Source organism: Platalea leucorodia (assembly GCF_965183815.1).
Source record: "Platalea leucorodia genome assembly, chromosome: 3".
NCBI classification, from domain to species: domain Eukaryota; kingdom Metazoa; phylum Chordata; class Aves; order Pelecaniformes; family Threskiornithidae; genus Platalea; species Platalea leucorodia.
The window spans coordinates 50,822,643-50,843,263 of NC_138825.1; the positions used below are offsets into that span (position 1 = coordinate 50,822,643).

The 20,621-nt window shown below is 36.5% G+C and overlaps 1 protein-coding gene across 1 annotated transcript in view; it reads left to right on the forward strand.

The window, feature by feature from the left end:
* The window catches only part of PDE10A (phosphodiesterase 10A), a gene marked incomplete at its 5' end in the record, with an annotated part of 194,711 nt that overhangs the window by 154,205 nt on the left and 19,885 nt on the right, over positions 1 to 20,621 (forward strand). The window contains 8 exons of the mRNA XM_082306315.1: positions 549 to 600; positions 4,173 to 4,315; positions 6,493 to 6,585; positions 7,217 to 7,403; positions 8,850 to 8,992; positions 11,073 to 11,156; positions 14,055 to 14,205; positions 17,283 to 17,438. Coding sequence (XP_082162441.1) covers positions 549 to 600; positions 4,173 to 4,315; positions 6,493 to 6,585; positions 7,217 to 7,403; positions 8,850 to 8,992; positions 11,073 to 11,156; positions 14,055 to 14,205; positions 17,283 to 17,438 — 1,009 coding nt within the window. The remainder of the gene's footprint in view (positions 1 to 548; positions 601 to 4,172; positions 4,316 to 6,492; positions 6,586 to 7,216; positions 7,404 to 8,849; positions 8,993 to 11,072; positions 11,157 to 14,054; positions 14,206 to 17,282; positions 17,439 to 20,621) is intronic.

Genomic DNA, 20,621 nt, shown 5'->3' on the forward strand with positions numbered 1-20,621 from the left:
TTGGATAATATGACATGAATTTAGCTACAATACCTAGTTTTCATTAATTCTCAGTACATAGTCTTCTGTGCATAAACCTAATGAGATATTTTGAAAGCATGTAGATAATATATATCAGCAATGGAAGAATTTTTTTTTCATCTTTTGGATTGCTTTTTCTTTTTACTTCTCCTTTTAAAATTTTCAGTGTGTAAAGAGTGCCAAAGCATTTTGATACATTCTTGGTGTTGCTCAGCAGGGGCCTATTCAATCCATGGCAGGCAATGTTTGGTAGTCTTTTCATCTTCTACAAAGAAAATTCTACATATTATAGAAAATATTCTACAATTCTGTCGTTGTATAATAATGGCTTAAAGGAACAGAGCTAGGACCATTTATCAATTCCCTTGTGCTATATAGCAAGCCAGTCAATGATTTTCAAGGTGCGGAGGTTTGTCCTCACCTATTCAGGTTCCACTGTTAAGCAATTGTGAAACAAGAGCCCATGACAATCATTTGAGAGGTGTTTGACTAAATGCCAATATTTACTGACTTCTCTTTCTCTGCAGAACGTATTTTGATAATATAGTCGCAATAGATTCTCTACTTGAACATATAATGGTAAGTTGCCTTTTTCACTTCTAAGTTTATTAGTCTTAGTTATTCAAGTCCTTCATTTTCCTTTCCTTGAAGTAAGACATTACATCATTGAAATATATAAGCTGTTTATAATGGACGTGTAATACAAACAGAATCAACATTTCTATACAGAAGAAGGTGGCAAAGGTCAGCTTGACTTTTCATTGTCACAACAACTTCGTTTCACAGCTTTCGTGCATAATGAAATGTGACTGTCGCTGAACTAAATAGTTACTATTGTGTTTTACAGAAGGTTTGAACATTGTAGCAGAAAGACTTCTGGTTTTCTTTTTATTTCAGCTTGTTGTATTGATTCCTTTTTCCTAAATTCAATTTACTACATGCTGCAAAACACTCCTGAAGAAGTTATTGTCTGTAGGAAGGACTGGATGTCAAACATTACTCCTAGAGTATTTGTTCCAGTTGCTGAACGAGATGTGCAGGACATGATATCCCTTTTGCTTTGCAAATGTATTTACACCCATAACTAGAGTGACAGTCAGTCAATGTTTTATAAAAACCACTAAAGCCAAGTCCATTGAAATAACTAATCAATGAATTAAAGTACAGCTCAGAAACAGATTATAATTTTCTGAATCAATTTTGAATTAAAAATTATTTCCTGAATAGTATTTACAAATACATATGGACTGGTTGTTCATAGCACATTTTGAGTGTTTGATATATGAGTTATGCTTTTTAGCTTTAGGCACATTCATTGCATACTGCAGTTCTTTTTCCTGAATGTAAATCTTAATCAAGTCTGTGATACTATTGTTTCAATTTGTGTATTCAAAAAATTACTCTCCAACAGTATTCCGATACTTACTCCAATCTTCAAAGTGATATTCTTAGCTAGACTATTCAAAGACAACAAACTTAGAATGCAAACAATATTAAAGTGGTTTTATTTAGAAACTTGAATTAGGAATGGAAAATACTCTGCAGTGTTTGTCTTATTCTAGTTAGTACACAGTCAGGAATTCTGCACATAGGACACATTTCTGAACACTGACTTTTCCAATTTAAATGAACTGCTTAAAAATAGCATAACATTTAAAAGAACTGGTATAATATAACATATGGCATTGAGAACAAATATTGATATTCTTCCCTGTTCTTGCCTCCGAATAGAGGTCTGGTGGAAAACACAATTGGCAGTAAAATATGCTTACTCTTTCATCTTCTTTTCCAACACTTGGCTGCATCATGATTCTGCATTTCAACCTGCGTAGATGTTTCGTACTCAGCTTCCTTTGTAAGCTGTAACAGTTGGCTGTTTCTTGGGCCAATTAATTGAATTATGTGTTTGCACATTTATTGCCATTTTATGGGAGTGTGATTTTATCATTATGTGGTTTATTCTGTGTCTCAGAGTGAGACAAGAGTGGAACTCAATTTCACCTCACTACTTCACCCTTTGGTGATTGCACTTAAAGTTTGATTTGTTCCTGCAATAATAATAAAAAAAAAAAGTATAGGGATTTTAGCATTCTTTTCATTTTTATTTTCATTGAAGTCCCTCAGCAAAGTTAGTGGTATAAGGGTGTTTTTGAATATAGATGCAAGGAGGGGAAGCAGAAGTTTAAGTTGCCTTGTAAATTTTCTTACCAATATGCTTGAGTAGTTACAAGCAACCTACCCAACTGACAGTGCAAAGCATACCTTTTGTACTGATATTCCCCTTCAGCCACTGGCCTGGATTTGAGCTAGGGCTTTAGAGAAGTAAGACTTTCTCAGCCCATTAACTATTTATCTCAATTAGTAGTGTTTAAGCAGTTATTTTTGAAAAGCATGAGTCGTGACCAAGGTAAGTTCTTGAGTCATATGCATTAGAACACAAAAGTTTAATTGTGTAAAATCAACACTGTGCTGTTGATTTTATAAAGAAATCTGATACAGTTTCTGAATAGGTGTAGAGAAGCATTTACTGGACCCCTTGTCCTTTTTGGCACAGTTTATATTCACTCTGTTTTGACCAAAGGGATAAATGGTGTGAGTGGTCGAGATCTTTAAACTTCTTAATGTTCTAAGTGGGAAATATCTCACAAAAGTTACCTCTTAGCTTGCAGTCTCCCTGACTTTCTACTGCTCTGATGGAGCGAATGGAGTAGAAAGCAACAGAATGTTTCCAGCCACAGGTTCTGTCAGTACAGAAGGGCCCTCCAAGTTTTGCAGAGTTGGTCTAGATGGTTTCTGTGCATTTCCCTTTACACAGGTCATATGACATGGGATTAGAGTCTCCCAACTAATGATTTATCATCTCATAGGTTTCTTCTGCCAAGGTCTAACACTTGTCTATTTCCATTAATATGAAATGAAACATTTTAGGTTTTTAGTTTTATTTTTGAAAGACGAGAGAGAAGTGGGAGGAAATTAATTCATTCATGAGGAAGTCTTGAGAATTCTTAAGACATGCGACCTGCATGCATTGCACACCAAGATGTAGTCAGCCTCTTTCTGTGGCTGAGTGACTAGAGAGCTATTATATACAATTTTTAAAAGTTGAGCGAGATCCACCTCAGATCCTGCTCTACCGTGCAGTTACTTTGATTTCTGAGTAGATAAGAAACATAGGAGATGTATCTGAATTGGATAGAGCAGGTTCTTGAACCTGAATATGTGGCATCTTATGTTAACACACTGATCCTTGTTCGACTTTGGTTCACGCTTTCCTCTTTTTCTCAGAAAGTCCATCGTATGTCTGAGGAACACTTCAGTGAAGAGCTGCTGTGTTCCCAGGACAAGATTCTGTTCTGACAATCAGTGTTGGCTGGCAGTTACTTTTACTAAGATAAAACCAGCTGGTTCAAAGTATTACAGAGACCATGCAAGTCTATTGCTGTACTGTGGTACTTTCTTGACTATAGGTGGTACCTTGTGGGCTTTGGTTAGTTCATGTAGAACTACTAAGTGTCAGCTTTTGTGCAAGAACTGTCCCTAGCATCAGTAGGGTGCAGCTATTCCCTACGCCACTGCATGGGGCAATCCATAGTGACACTTCTAATCTTCCCTATTTGTTCATTGTTATGTATTACAGGCACATTTAGCTTTTTTAGAAACAAACACTAGCCTCTCTGTTATGTCTTTGCTGGATATTCAATACCAATATATTTGCTTTGAAGATAAAGACAAAAAGCCAAAAACGTTCTTAGGTCTTGCCATATCCTATCTATTTTAAATCAAGTAAAGGTGAATGATATCTAAACATAGACAGAGGAAAGGTACCATTTTGAAAAGCGTTCCTTGTACTTGAAAAACAGTGTAATAAGAAAGCCTTTTTTGTTTTAGCAAACTTCAAGCCTCTAAAGATATTCCTGCATTTGTCAAAGAGAACACTGTAATTTTCAAAAAATATTGAATAAAAGACACACTTTCATTTTGATTTGTATTCTAGAAGATTGCTGTGAAGGTGAATGCTCCTTCAAAGAGATTTGCATACTGGATAATTTCTCAAAACTTTTGTCTTTTAGGGACTTATGTTTTAATCAGATAAATAACTAAAGATAATCTAACTCATGACCGTTAACTCTAGTTTTGTTTTTTGTCTATAGATATATGCAAAAAACCTGGTGAATGCAGATAGGTGTGCACTCTTCCAGGTTGACCACAAAAATAAGGAGCTATATTCAGACCTTTTTGATATTGGAGAAGAAAATGATGGGAAACCTGTCTTCAAGAAGACCAAAGAAATAAGGTAAGAGTAGCTAGCAGAAGAATGCAGTTTCATTATAACTACGGATGTGCAGGCATTTTATTACCCAGTCTCTGTGCCTATCTGCAGGTACCCTGACAATACTTGTCATACTGTGATATCATTCCCACCAGGACCCGCCTCCAGAAGGTAGTACTTCTGGGAATGACATTGCAGTGCCATCGAAACAACGTCTCTGAAGCTATAACGTCACTCCTGGAAATGCCGTCTTCCGGAGGCGGTCCTTTTGGAAATCATGTTGGGAAAAAAACAGAGGTGTTCTGAGGTAGGTAAAGGTGCAGGTAAAGGTGCACCTAATCCGTAGTCTGCCAGTATGGGACTTTTTTTCCCAAGAGGGTTCCCAAGAGGAATTGAAATTTGTGCAATTCAAGCACATCCAAAGCAAGGAAATCACAATTCTTATGGCTGGATTAGGCATATATAGAATCTAGTATGGACTGGTTTTGAAGATTTCAAGTCCAGTAATTTAGTTTTACTCTTTCTCATGTGAATTCAGAGTATTCTGAAACTTTTAAATAATTGTGATTCTGAAGTATGCTTGAAGTGGTGAATTTGAAAATGTATATGGGCTTGTAAATGAATACATGGGATTCTCTGCCTAAAATTGATGTGTATTTCTGCTTCATGTCACAAATACATAATTTTTACCCTTATGCACATTTTTTAATGAGAGGCAAAACAACAAAGTAAACGTAACATTGTTCACTTTTCAAAAATTATGAATCCTTAATAGTTACAGATCAAGATTTTCAAAGACACACAGGTTTTAAACCTGCAGCTTCTTAAAAAGAAAGAAATGTATGACTAAATATCCTGCACTAAAATTTTGTTAAAATACTCATCATAGATTTTCTCAGAATTTTTTTCATTTCCTCCTTATACTTTTAAAGTTCTGAACCAATATGAGATGTGATTCATGTCTTCACTCAGACTCCTTTAGACAAACTTACTCCCACTTACTACATTGTGTGAGTGAGAGTGGAAGGAGTCAAAATTGGTGCAATTTACATACTGACAAGCAAGGAGGTGGTGTAAATTAAAGAAGGTGGCCTGCTTTAACATACGCTTTCATAGTCCTTCTTGATAACTGTTTTTCTTGCGTATATCTTTCTGTCTTTTCTGTATGAAAATTATTGAAATGTTGACTCTGAGTGCAAGGGTGTGAGCCATTTCACGGTGCTGTATACTGAAAGAGAAGTACAACTTAAATATCTGTAAGAAAGTGACACTGAGTCAGGCAGTCATCAGGAAGGAGCCTTAAGTTGGTGTGATGTACATACCATAAGAAGCAGCAGAAGAAACTAACTTAAAATCAGGCATGCAGGGTGAAATCCTGTCAGCTTTGTCACTAACTTCAGTGGGGACACGATACTACCCGGGTGCATTTAGATTTGAAAGTGTTTCACATGTGATTCTTTCTACTTATTTTTCTCCACAAATTCTTTTGTGCTTGTATGTCATAACTGCTTATGTCAAAGAATTGAAAATTATTTCCTTGCAAGACAGGCTTGTAGATTTTTCTGATTCAATTCCAGAATATATTTTTTGTGTTTAACTTTCTCGTGGTGATTAAGGGATGCAGTTAGTACTGTGGCACTGTTTGCATGTCATAAGATGAAACAAGCTAGTTATGAAGTGTACATGGCAAATGCCTATAATGCTTAGCTTTGAAATTTCCGCTACTCTTTTTCCAAAGTTTATTTTACCAAATCCACCTGCCCCTCCTGAAGAGACAAGCTCCGTATTGCCTATGATGTATCTAAAGAAACAATGAATATGTAAAAGCAATGATAAAATCAATAGCTTGTAAAGGTAAACACAGGCCTCAGGTTCTGTGCAAATGTCATGTTTATATAGGCATAACCCCCATGGCTATTGATGACTTTGAATTCTTGTCACTAAAATGGTCATATTATGGCATCTTTTGTATTAAACTATGTAGTTATATAAAATGTTTTCACAAAGCATCTATTAGTATGTGCTTTTTTATTTTATTATTTACTACTAGTTGTTGTCTTGTAAGATTTTTCTCCTAAAAGCATCAAAATGACGCTGGTTGGGAACAAATATCCATTACCGTGCCTAAGACAGACTCCACTGGAAAAATGATTTTTCAGGTAGCTCATATTGTGGCTAACACACATTTTTATTTTCTGCAGATTTTCTATAGAAAAAGGAATAGCTGGTCAAGTGGCAAGAACAGGAGAAGTCCTTAACATCCCTGATGCCTATGCAGATCCACGCTTTAACAGGTAGGATGTTCTTCGTGGGAGTGGAAATAGCTCACCAAACCTTTTACTTAAATTTACTGCTTAAACTTCATATTAGGATGCATTCATGGAGCTGTGATCCTCTGATGAGGAGGCAACCTATAAATATCTATTTAAATGCTTTAGTAATAAGAGATATTTTTAAGATGCAAATAAAAAGTATTATCTTTATCAAATATAAATATAATGGAGAAAAAAAATTGTTATTTTTCCTGCTACGGAACTTTGCCCAGTTAGGTAGACTGTTGCTGATTGTCTTTATTAGCCTCCCTGCAATCTGATTAGTTTCAGGGGAGAAAAAAAGTTCACTAACAAATAGCACGCCTAAGTACCTGAAGGTATTCTTTAATTTTATGAATAAGCTGACTGTACATTTAAGGGCATATTAGTCCTTTATCTTGCAAATGGAGATTAAAGGATTAAAAAGTTCTTTCTAAATATGACACAGTAGATGGAAATATTTGAGAGCTTTGGAGGTGAACTTCTTCCAGGTGCTAATTACATCTCCTTTGAAACTATTTAGTATATTGTACGTCCACATTTCTGAGAATCAAGGAATAGATATTAATTAATAATATTAACTCTTTTTCTTTTCTCTTTTCTGGCTCTCCAGAGAAGTAGACCTCTACACAGGCTACACAACCAGAAATATCCTGTGCATGCCTATTGTAAGCCGAGGAAGTGTAATAGGTGTTGTGCAGATGGTGAACAAAATAAGTGGAAGTGCCTTCTCTAAAACTGATGAGAACAACTTTAAAATGTTTGCAGTCTTTTGTGCTTTAGCCTTACACTGTGCTAATGTAAGTTTTATTTACAGTTCTGTAAGCTGTTGGTTATAATGGGAAGACTTAGTATCCTACTTAAGGATTTTGATGTTCCAGATTATTAAAGTGATTCATAAATCTGTTTCATTGAATTAATGAGGAAACAGGCATCATTGAATTCTTTGCTGAATAATTGTATTTTAAGAGGATGATAGGGATTCATTTGATGCTTTCTGAAATAATTGTACCCTGGATACATCAATTTCATGTAGCTAAACTGAGAGAGCAAGCTCTGAAATGTGAATGATATCTGTCTGTCTTCTCTTTTCCATTAGGAAGTATGATTCTTATTTACTTTTATAAATTCAGATCACGTTTTACAAATTTATCTGGGGGATGGAGATGTTATGTGTTATCTCGATTCCATATGCTTAGTATTCAAATATATCAATTTATACATTTATATGCTGTGCTATATACTCATAATTATTCATGCTTCCAGATAAGAGCGGATAGCAATTTTTGTTTTCAAACCCTTTATCATCACAAAAATTACTATTCCTGTAGGAAGCATAAGCAATTCAATGATCATTACTATGGAAGTATAAAAATGTAATAAATGCAATAAAAATGCAATGCAGAAGAAGTGTGTCATATTCATGGGAGGTAAGACACAATGCAATGCTAGTTAAGCCTGGTGATTTACGTTAAGCCATTTTACCAACATCATGCTGTCAGCATACCAGGGCGGCAAATTTTACTGACAACTACTTACACTTGTTCCACATGACTCAAGGCAAGTAGAAAGACGTGCATATACATGAAACTTGGCACTATGCAATCACGCAATTGTGTGTGAGTTCACTCTTTTTAGATGGTGAACATTACCATTCAGGGCATACTGCTCCAGAGGATTCTCTTTACTAGTAAAATTGTTGTGCCCTCACTTGTTTACAAACCATGTCATGTCTGCAAGAGTTGTCTGAACCTCTCAATAATTAACTGTACTTATTTTTCAGAGCTATTGCATAGTAATGTAGGTATGATAAACATCTCATGTACTTTTTACTGGGCATAGGTAGCAGTTATTTGTACCAATTAATAGCTGAATTCATGCAGTGGCACAAAATATGAATTGTGCTCTGTTATCAGTTTTCATTCTCTTAGCATATTGGAAGGGACTGAGCTCTAACTCCTGAACTTTGATTCTTTTTCTTGGGAGAGCTCCGCCGCAGTGAAAAATCAGCCAAGCCTAGATGTTTACCTGAGTGTATAGATGCGGAATGATGTGATAGAAGGCCCAGTTTTCCAGAAGTACTGAATTTCATATAATCTGTTGCTTTTCTAATGTATGAAGTTGAGCAGCCAAAAGCACTAACATTTTTGCAGATGTCTATTTTAAGAATAAGTGCTTGAATATAGGAAAGAAATGTTTTTTCCTTTATTAAAATTTCACATTAATGAAGGACTTCCCTTTTTCAGATGTACCACAGAATTCGCCATTCAGAGTGTATTTACCGTGTAACGATGGAGAAGCTATCCTACCACAGTGTTTGTACAGCAGAAGAGTGGCAAAACCTCATGCACTGTACACTGCCTCCACATATTTATAAAGAAATTGAACTGTAAGTATTTTTGTCATATAGTGACAGTTACATCTTGTATCAGTCTGTGAAAAAGATGATCTTTTTTTTTTCCCTAGGTGTAGCGGAGGGTTTTGTAAGAAGCACTTTTATTATCGAACTATCCCAAAATCATAGGGGCTTATATCTGGCTTTCTTATACTTAGTTATACTTAATGACCTGTGAACAAATTTTATCTATCAAGGATGTAAAATAATACCTATTTAGAATGGTAGCGTCTTCCTCAGACATGGGTAGATTCAGCAGTTGCTTTAAGCATTAGCTTATACCTAAGGATTGTAGAGACGAGCTTTCTTTCCGATAGTCCCAAGTCACCAACAGCTCAGAGCCAGAGAGGAGGCTGAGCTGGAACATCAGTAGTTAAGACCAAATGCATGATGTCACCCCTTTGTATATGTTTTAGAATAACAGATTCAGCTCATTCCTGGGATTTTCTGGGTTGTGTGTTTTTTGGTTTTGGGGGTGGGGGGCATTAGGGATTGTTTGGTTGTTAGTTTTTTTTTTTTTTTTTTTTTTTGGTGTGTGTGTTTTGTGCATCTGCTTGTGTTTCTTGAAGGAGAGGAAAATGGATACAGATCTCCAAACTTCTGAAGATAATTCAGGGTTATGAATCCCAGGTGCTAGAGTTTAGAGTTGTGGCCTAAATTTGGAGGAGGACTTCCCATCCAGCCTCTTAGGCTCTCTCTGAAATAATTCAGTTACTTTCCGCTCTCAAGGATCTGCTGTGTGCTGAAGATGTACTTCTACCTGATTTTGTCAGTCCCCACTCAACGCTAACACCAGGAGTCATCTCATTTTTTAGTCACTGTTTCTGGCCCAGGACAATAAATTCTACTGCAGTGACCAGGTGCCTAAAATCAGAACTCTATGATATTGAGTCGCACTATCTAAGTTGTCTTTGTAAACCTAATCTCTAGAGCTCGCTCACTCCTGCCAGGAGCTGAGCATTGTAGCTGTGAGCGAGCAAAGCATGCAAGTGTATGCTTAACGGGGACTGCTTACAGTTAAAGTTCATTACATGCTGAAGTGATTTGCTTGAATGCCAGGGTATTATCAGCTTGCAGGATTACACCCTAATAGAGGCTTATTCTTTGCAATACAATTTCTTGTGCTTTGTTAGATGATATTATATAACCTACCTCCTCAAGAAAAATGACTTTTACTTGTAAAGATGACAGGCTTCATTCTAAATTATATTAACATCCTTTAGTTCGAGCAATCTGAATACATTTAACCATTTTCCAAGCAATTCAGCTACCTTCAGCTCTCTTGTACCTGCTGTGCTGTTCAGTATGCCACGTACACGCAAGCATTTAGCCGGATTCAATGGAAAGTAAATAGAAGACTTGCAGCACAGCAGGTGCAGGGAAAGGGGTTAATTAATAATCGAAGAACAAACAGTTCTGCGGAGTGGGTCCCTAATATTAGGGCTAAATGTTGATATCGGGAGAGGGGAGAAGTCCTCAGCTAATGAAACATAAAACCCGCAGTATTAAATGTTTGATTTTTGAAGTTTGGTCTTAATTTCTATTACCCAGTAAAAGTTGATATTTTCCTCTATGGAAACTAGAGTGAGTCTCATTGAATTCATGACAGAAATTATTGAAAAAAAAAGCCAGTAAATGTATTATTACAGACACCATCTTTACAATTCCTGAGAGGAAAGTCTGGAATATTTTAGGAGTGCCTGTTATGCTCTCATCATCCCTGTAGAACAAAGATTTTTATACATTCCTTAAGCAACAGATTCTTAAATAAAAATTTATATTTCTAGTAACTAAACAAAGCCAAAGGCTAACCAAAGGCTAACGGCTGGGCTCGATGATCTTAAAGGTCTTTTCCAGCCTAAATGATTCTATGATTCTAGGAGCATAGTTCCATTGACCTTAGTGGAAATATATTAACTTACATTGCTGGAAAATATAGCCTGTAGAGTCAGTTTTCTGTGTATATTCAGAAACAAGGGAATGCTGTCAGATATACATTACCTAGTCATTTTCACTTGCTTTTAGTAAGAATGAAAAGGTGCTTGTCCTTACTAAGCTGAAACTTCCTTCTTAGATACCACTTTGATATCAGTCCGTATGAGGATGTCTGGCCTGCCATTTTTGTCTACATGGTTCACCAGTCCTGTGGGACAGCCTGGTATGAAGTACATGATTTATTGCTTTAATTCTGTTGTTTATATGTTTATTTATTAGGAAATTTTGAGATCATTGTTTTCTAATTCAAGGTCTTATTTTCTTTGGAGTTTATTTACTCTGTCTGCTCTGCATAGGGCTGTAATAAGGAGGCTGGATTTCTTGTCCCCATTTCTTGGTCTTCAGTTAATAAAATTTGGGAGCAGCCAGGTAGAAGAACTCATTATATCATCCAAATAGTTGTCCTTCCAATATATAGAGTATTGTTTGGTTCTGAGATGAGATTGCTTTTCAGACAGAAGATGGTGAAGATATTAAAGGCACTCTTGCCAAAAAGGAGAGAAGGTCCATGAATACTGATTTTTCAAGTGCATAGTTGCTGAAATTAATATACCATATGTTTAAAATAATCCATGGTTAGATCTTATCTTGCTAAATAAACCAGTTATCAGCATAATTGTGCATTAATTATGGAAGTGAATTATTTTCAAATGAAATGTTTCACTTATTGTCCTTTCTCTCAGTGTCCATTATCATTACTAAGGTCAGTAGTCTCTTGGCTAAGTATGTCCCATTGCTGAAAGAAAGGAGCTGCTCCAAATTATGGAAAAAATCTACAGATGGGCAATTGAAAGGGGAAGTATCTCCCTGCAAAAATGAGCAACATTTGGGAAACATTTGCTGGTGACTGTTTCATCTTAGTAACTGGATGAGTCTCCATGCCCTCAAAGCATACCGTCAAACCGGACAGTCTTTCTCATGTTTTCTTCAATACTGCAAAGTGGGTGACTGTTCTAAATCCAGTTCTCTGCTGCTCAGTGTAGTTAGCTTGTTTCCGTTCCTGGCTGAATGGCTGTGGATGCAGGATTGGGCTTCAGAGTTTCAGCTAAGTTCTGTTCTTTTCCCTCTCTGTCTCCCAGTCTCTTTCTTTCAAGGTGTAACTTTGATGGGAAAGAATTGATATCTACTTGACATTTTTCAAATGAGTCTCAGCTTTAACATATAAAGTTAAAGAAACAAAAGTGAGGAAAATGTCTGAAAAGGAGGCTGTTGGGACTGGACTTGCATTTAATTTCTGAAAGAACAAAACTTCTCAACCCTCTGAAACAAGTACAGCTATTCTAAGATTAAATTTGATTTTTAATATATTGAGGAGTAAGGTTGTGCCTTTAAGTATACACCTATGTAATGTATAACTGTCCTGTCCAGGGAGGATTTTGGAGAAAAATCTGTGATACTTGCTACATTTTCTTGGCTTTCATGAAGAAATAATCTTTCACTGCTTTAATCAAGTATACAAAATACAGTAGTGGAGGAAATAATAGTATTATACATTGAGGTATCATTGATGATGATTTTCCCTTTAGCTACAACTGTACTATCCCATAGTAACCATTGAGTTGATATTGGATGTAGATGGAAGTGACTGTTGTGATATTCTGAATTATGATGTACTATTTTAAACAGTAGTTCTAACAATTGTTCTAGAGCTGTCTGACTTAACTCTCTAGAATTAAAAAATAAAGCCTAAAGCTTTTTTGGAAGACAATCTGCCTCCATTTTCACTAATGTCAGACTAAGGTTAGGAAGAATAATTACCTTGCTCAGCACACAACCATAGAAATATAGTTTTGTATCTAACTGGCTCTATATAGTAGATCTGTTTACATTTTTACATATAGGTCAGAGACATTTGGCTTTGTTTTCTCAGCCCACATGTACTGCAAACTAGAACATTAATTCCACTTCCCTGAGATACCCAAGAAATTATCAAAACATGGAACTTAAAAAAAAAAAGGCAAACCACAGTAACAGGAGAAAAATGAGAATAAAGGAAACCTGATCTGTTTATGAGGGAAAAAGTCAGGGACTTGGGACTCTGGCATCTTCAGTTCAGTTCTGGGCTGAAGTGAAATATTCCCTTTCTACCCTGGGCAGCTCAGATTAGGTACTTTAGAAAATCTAATCTGTGCCTGAATTTTCCATCTGTAAACAAAAAGTATTCAGCTTTCCTTTCAAAGGAATATCAGTAATAAAGTTTATTAAAGACTGTGCAGAGCTCTGGTACTACAAAATATGAACTCTCTCAGAGGTGTTTTTGATGAGCACGTAAGCCAAACATAACAATTAGTTTATTACTGCTTTTTATTATTACTTTAGTGAAAATACTCTTGATCATAAATTCATTTTGCTTGTCTATATTAATAGCAAAAATATAAAACAATTCTTTAAGAAATAATCCCATAAATGCTATAGACTTGGGGCTCTTTCATGGTTGACTGGCAATTACTTAACAAAATATTGTTTGGTGAAAAATGAAGAGACAGTGAAATGTGAATTTCTGTTCATTTGGCCAAACTGGGAAAGTATCTTAAAGTCTTGGAAAAAGTAAAATCTTCTTTTCGCGATTTCAATATGGAGCATCTCAACTTCTTTTATTCAGAACAATTTATGCATTTGGCATTTGAAATTTTGATTTAAACAGGATTATTTCTTCTGTGACATTTGTTTAAAAACCCCCTAATTTTCTGGTTTGATCACAAATGATGTTTTCAAATTGTCCATTAGATGCAGAGTTTCTCTATTTGGCAGGTTGAATAGATGATAATTTAAAGAAACCACACTTGAAGTTTCTGGGAGCAGGGAAGTTTATGCAATTGTGTTGCCTGAGCTGGGTAGCTTGACTTATGTTCCAGAACTTTACAGATTAAACTAAGAGCATTGTCAGGTATCCACACTTCTCTGTCCTTGCCAAAACTTGAATGACTCTTGTAATCAATGAGTCATCCACAATGAGAGTCAATCCTAGCAAGAAGAATAAATCAAAGAGCATCTTTTCTTCTCTGTTGGTTGTTTTTTCTGTTCTTACTTCTTGTCTCTGACCACATTAATTTCTTTCTAGCTTTGAACTTGAAAAGCTATGCCGATTTACTATGTCTGTAAAGAAGAATTATCGCCGTGTGCCCTACCACAACTGGAAGCATGCAGTTACCGTTGCACATTGCATGTATGCCATACTTCAGAACAACCAGGGTCTTTTCACTGATCTAGAGGTAGGTGAGATGATTGTATCAGTTACTAGACCTCATCAGACGTATCAGCCATCTTAGAAGTACATTTTCCATGGTGGAGTTTTACTGTCAGCTTGGGCAGAGCGTATATAAAGATCCCTGCAGAAGAACGGGTGTGAGTAGAAAGCTTGAGGAAGGAGAATCATTCAGATTCCTCATCCTAGTGTTTCCTTCACATTTTTCAGGTCTGCTCACTGAAGAAGCAGTAGCAGATTTGCTATAAGTCCATGTCCACATTTTGAGGTTCTCCCTGCCCACTTAAAACAACAGTCTTTATTTGAATTATGTAACTAACTGTCAGATCTGTACTGATGGGCGAGAAACACCCTGGATCTTGAACCCTGTGAGGTCTGGGAGATCCTGAACAGGAGGGCAAGGCTTGCAGAGATAGTTGACATATGTGAGCAAAGGAGAAGAGTAGAGAGGATGGAAGTAAAACAGTTGTCCAAATGTGCTAATTCACTGATTAACTGGTATTATACAACAGTTTTCCTTAGCGTGCAAGTACATATTTTAAAGATAAATGCATAGTGTTTAAAAAAATCAGGAAAAAAATACTTGGAATAGATCACTAACTGGAAAAGTTATAATAATAAAATGGAAGGCTTAGAATGGTTAAATGTTAATATACACTATGAAGAACTGTCACTTGTTTTTTTTCTGAATTATGGTGGGTGCAACTGGGAGTGCTGTCTATCATTAATACTACCTGAAACTTCTGACTGGGAGAACCTGTTTTCAGTTGTGTATAACTTTGCCAAATACTAGCCATTTGGGCTGTAATTTTCCAAGCTCTGTGACTTCCTCAAGCTGATTCATTTGGGGAAATTACAGCCAAAATTGTTTGGCTCTTTTAAAGAAACACACTAGGAGACGTCAAGTTTTTGTTCAGTGTATAAGAGTAAAATAAAATTTGGTGATCTTTTATGTGAAAAGGTTTAGTTTATTGTGTTGTAAAGCCGGGACTTGAAAATTGACACTGAAATAGAAAAGTGGCATTTGCCAGGCATACGCTGAAAGTTTGCAAAGCTATACAAGTTTGAAAAAATCAGTATTCCTTTAACAACAAAATCTGTGGTTTGCAGCCTCAGGGAATATTTAAAGCTCTGATAACATTCAGTACTAACCAAATAGTAAGCCCCATCTTTTTGGAGACACAGAGTAAGAAAGACAGGGAGAGCAAAAGAGGCAGCTGTTAAGAGAGATGGAAACAGTCTTTGTTCCCTGCCAAACTCCACCCAGCCTTCACCTGTTTGAATGCCTTATCCCAGTCTATGTTCAAGCTCTTTCTAGCAGTCTCCTCTCTTGAGACTGGAGATGAATTCAACAAGAATACAGGAAACTGCTGAAGAAAAGTTTGGGAAAGTAGGATGGACTGGTCTTAGGTGAGGGATGATGATATGAACCTCGATAGAGATGGGAAGAGAAGTATGAAACACTGTAAAGGGGACTCTGATCTAGACACAAATAGATCCAGCAGCTGGCAGCGGTCAGAGAACTGGGATCCAAGCAGGGACAATGAGTACAAGGTCAAGAGCACTGGGATTAGGCATTGTATAATCCTGAAGGACTGAGACCAGAATGACTTCTTGGGACGTGAAGACTGGGACAAGCTAGACAAAGAGAACCATCTGGTACAGGGGACAGACTGATGAGAACTTTAAGACTGGAAAAAACACAGATTTAAAGAATGCAACACGAGAATTAAACTTGTGGGAGAAAGATGGAAAAGCTTATGCCCACTAGATCTAACATGTAGAACAAAGGATTCTGAGGCTTATCTTTCTTTTGCTGTGAGAGACTGTTTTTCAAGTCTATCGGTTACACATCTTGCCCCTCCCGATAATAGTGAAAAGGGGATACCAGCTTCCTACAGCTGTTACTGGACGACTTCAGGTAATATAGGTGCCTGTTATGGTCCACAGGGTTCCACTGCTGAGGATCTGTGTGGACGTGTGCTGCTGCATCATCTGTTTTATTATGTGCTTTTTAAAAATGCACTTCACAAGATGCAATATTGAAAAGACATCATTAAAAATAAAAGTGAAGGAGTTAAAAGTGAAAGTCTCAAAATCAGAAATACAGTTAGGGTTGCTACAACCTTAATTCTGCACATTGTATATTTGTGATGAAATCTTTAGTTACATCATTGTTTGCTATTTTTCCACAGAATCATGTGCCATTTAGTACAGTATACAGGTTGGGTGTTGCTCTCTTAATAGGTTGTTAATCGGTATTCTTTTTCTGCTTCATTTTATAGCCTTATCCTTGTTTACTGAACACTCGTCAGAACCAACTATAAGACAGAGATCTTAAGTCTATAAAGACATTTTGGTGATACTCCATGCTGACAGTGACTGCTTCACAAACATTAATGAATGTTTCAAAACATACTGGCTGTGTGAAAAACTTTTGCAAGTGTTCATGTATTTTCTGTGTTGAAAGAGACATTTCAGGGACTCCATTTCTTCAGGGTATCAAGAGTTAATTAAATAAAAAAAATCAGTTACTGTCTCACTTGGTTTGCATTGCCGTTGTCCAGCATTTCTGTGGCTCACATTAGTGACTTCCTAGGAAAAGTTTCACCCGAAAGACTTGGTCAGCATCTTCGAGGAGTGTTGCAGAGGCAAGTCTAGCAGGTCTAGGACTTTGGTGCAGCTGCCTTGATCAGGAGATCATACATCTTATGTATTTCCCCTCCCTCGATAACTGCACTTTTTATTTTTTTAATAAACATGGTAAGGATTCAGTGGATGACCAGACTATCTGTTTAAAACTCAGATTTCTTCCTGAAGCAGAATCCCTCCAATAGTATGTGATTGTGCAACAATGTTTTTTAAATTCATAATATATAAAAGTTTTGAATCACAATTGGACTGAGAATTTTAATTCAGCACATCCTCACTTTTGTGTTTCTTGCAATTTTAAGGATGTTTCTCCATGTGTTTTTTGAAGGCAGTGTAAGCACAATGCAACTTTTACAGTATTTTGGAAAGAGAGTGACATCTAGGGGCAGGAAGTACATCTTACTTTTCATGTTTATCTCAAATTTTTTGTAGCGAAAAGGTCTTTTAGTTGCATGCCTGTGTCATGACCTGGATCACAGAGGTTACAGCAACAGCTATCTTCAGAAATTTGATCACCCCTTAGCTGCTCTCTATTCCACATCAACAATGGAACAGCACCACTTCTCGCAGACTGTGTCCATCCTGCAGGTAGGATTATTGAAATTGTATGTTCTGTGCAGTGGAGTCCAGTGGTGGAAATAGGAGTCACATCATTACCCAGTAGATTTTCTGAAGCATGCTTAATTGAATTTCGGGATTGTAGTACTCATTTAGAAGAGTGGAAGATTTATTACAGCAAGCTGGGTTCCACAATTAGCAACCCAAGCATTCAATAATAGCGCAAAACATAGCTTTCCTTAAAATCTTGATGTTGTAAAAAATACGTGCATGTGAAGATCTTTGGTTATGGCCTTGCTTTGGAGCTTTTAGCTTCTGGGTCAACGAAGGGTTTTCCTATGACCATATAGAATAGGAACTTTGAAAATGAAAAATCAGTTTCTCACTCACTTAGATATTTCCGGCTTAATGTGCTTCAAAAAAGTCTTCAGCCATCCTGCTATTCTGAATAAAAACTCCAGTACTGGCAAAAGTTTGCATGAGAAACTTGAAAGCCTGCTGTAATAAATTCCGTGAACATTAAATATGTGGCATGAAGGATGAAATGTTAATTTTGCACGCATGAAAAGTTTAAACTTGTTTCATTATGTTATCATATGCTTTTTTGTTATTCAGCAATTTGAAATAAAAAAAAAAATTGGGTAAGGTAATACTCTGTGAAAGAGAGTTCCTAATATGAGGTAATGTGTCTGTATGTTTAATGAATAGAAAACTACAAGAAAGCATGCAGACATATTTTGGAAAATCCAAGTGTGCTACTGACACACAGATATTTTCTTATCAGTGAAAATTTCTTTCATGCTCAATTAGAAGAGTAAGAACTCTCACTTATGAAACCATTGCCAATCCGTAACATACTTTTGCTCACTGGTTTTAGGTTACCATGCACAGGCTCAATGCACAGCCTTACCACGCTACTGTGCCGCTAATTCGTTGTTAACTTTTCTTTCTTTCTGGTCTTTCAGGGGGAAGATATTTATTTTCTTAAATACCTAATCACCTCTTAGGAAAAATACATATTCTGTATTGTATTCAGAAGCACATCTTGTGATTATGGTTTTAGGTATCATATACATTTCATCAGAGAATGGAAGCTTTATCTCTGAATGCTCCTCCATGTAGGAGAGTGTAATTGAATCCTTCAGTGGTGGTATGGCATTAGATTTTTAGTATTCATTCTTCATGTGAGTTTGTGCACAGTGAGCAAGTTCGTCAGTCATTAACACTTCTCTGTCCCACTATGGCTACGTGAAGCAGACTTCAGTCATTTCTCAAAAACCATTTTACATTTTTCCTGCAGAAATGTTGTAATCGGTGAAAGTCCCATTTGCCAAGAAGGCAGGGAACCCTTTTGCTTCCCTGCTACCTCCTAGGCTTGGCCGTCAGTGTGAGTGAGGAGAGGGAGATAGGTGGTCAGGGCTGCAGAGCGGATTCAGGCACTGGCTACCCCAGTGCCCATGGGTGGTGATTAGCAGCAAAGGCAGATGAGAGCAGCCTTTTGGACTTGCTGTTTTTCGTTTGAATTAAAAAGCATTACTGAATTCCTGGACTGTTACAAAAAAAAAAAAAAAAAGCCAGCCAACCCACCAGACCCTTTAGGGTTTATCTCAATGAGTTTTAATTTTCTGTTAGTAACCTGCAGTACTTTTCACTGTTTGAAACTTTATAGCTGCTTTGCTCATCCACCTGCAGTTCTAGTGTACACCATACTTACAGAGGATTGTATTCACTAGCTTTAGCTCAGCAGGGAGAGAATAAAATCTTAGGAGCTGTACTTTGTACGTACTACTCAAAAGCCCAAGTGACATGCTCAGAAATGGCTGCTTCTGTCAGTACTTAACAGAATTGGTTCTTTTCTAGTAGGATGAACAGAAGCTGTCACAGTGGTCTTTCTGATAGTGCAGCTTCTAAAGCCTAAAGAATAGAATCTAGAATAATTTAAATATTAGGACAAATAGTCTGTTCTCATGGATTAGGCAGCAAGGTTGGGGAGGAAAGGGTCCCAAAAGCTCTAAATCTTGAAAACTATTAGTAGTCATTTCTTGCTCCCAAAATGTTGAAGATGGGTTAAAATGTTCTCAACTTTTTTTTTTTAAATATCATGTTCTATGACTTAGGAGTGTGTCAAAGGAGCATTGAGACATAGACAGATTTGTATTTTCTATTCATTATTCACAATAAATCTACTTGTCCAACTAAAAATGTTGGAAAATGATGTTTACGTTCCGGATGGTGAGAGAAACCAAGCCTATTTGTACCACAGAGGATTTATTTTGAACAAATTATGTAAATGCTTGACAAAAGTCAGGGAAACTTTTTATGAGCTTCAGCCCAAACGCCAATTAAATGTCAAAACACATCAGCATTTGATATATTTTAATAATATTTTCTATTTGTGAATGTGCACACCTTGACATGGCTGGCTCATTCCTTCTTATTTTTCTGTTTCCTCTCAACAGTAGGAATACTTTTGACAAGTTGTTTTCCAAATCTTAGAGACAGCGAAGAATGTTGACTTTTCAAAATGTGATATAGCTTCATAAGCAATCACAGTACATGGATATTGTCAGTTAAATGCACATTAATACATAGTGGAAATTGAAAAGGGATGACAGTGGCATGTTGCCAGAGCCTCCACAGTGGAAGCCATTGTCTTTAGTTTATGAGTCAGTCAACTCATGGTTGAACAAAGCAGCTTTTTCCCCTAAATGTTCATATACATTAAAATACTGTAATTAACTTTATTTCTGTAGAGAAAATTGTATCAGTAAATACAGCAATTTCAGGCACATTTCATTTGGAACACTATGAAAACAAAATTACTTTAGTACTTTAACTTGGCTATTTCCTTATCCGTATTGTGTTATGCGGTTACAAAATTGTACTTCAGAGTGAATCAGACACTCAGTTTACCAACTTTGCAATGCAGTACTCGGGATCAGGATTGAATCACAAGTTCCCAAGCTAATACAGTCTGGAAGTGCTGTGTCTGTAGTGCTTATAAATCAGAGAAGAAAAAGCTAGCATTTTTCTCTATTAATACCTTTAGGCTTCAGAAGGAGCACTCCCAAAACCAAATCAGTGGCTTAGTCATAGGTTTCATGACAGTATTTAAAAAGGAAAGATAAAAATGGGAATTTCAGGCTGTCAACATTTGAATTTGCAACAAAAATTGTCATTGGGCTGTAAAACCGTTGTAACCTGTCTGGTGAA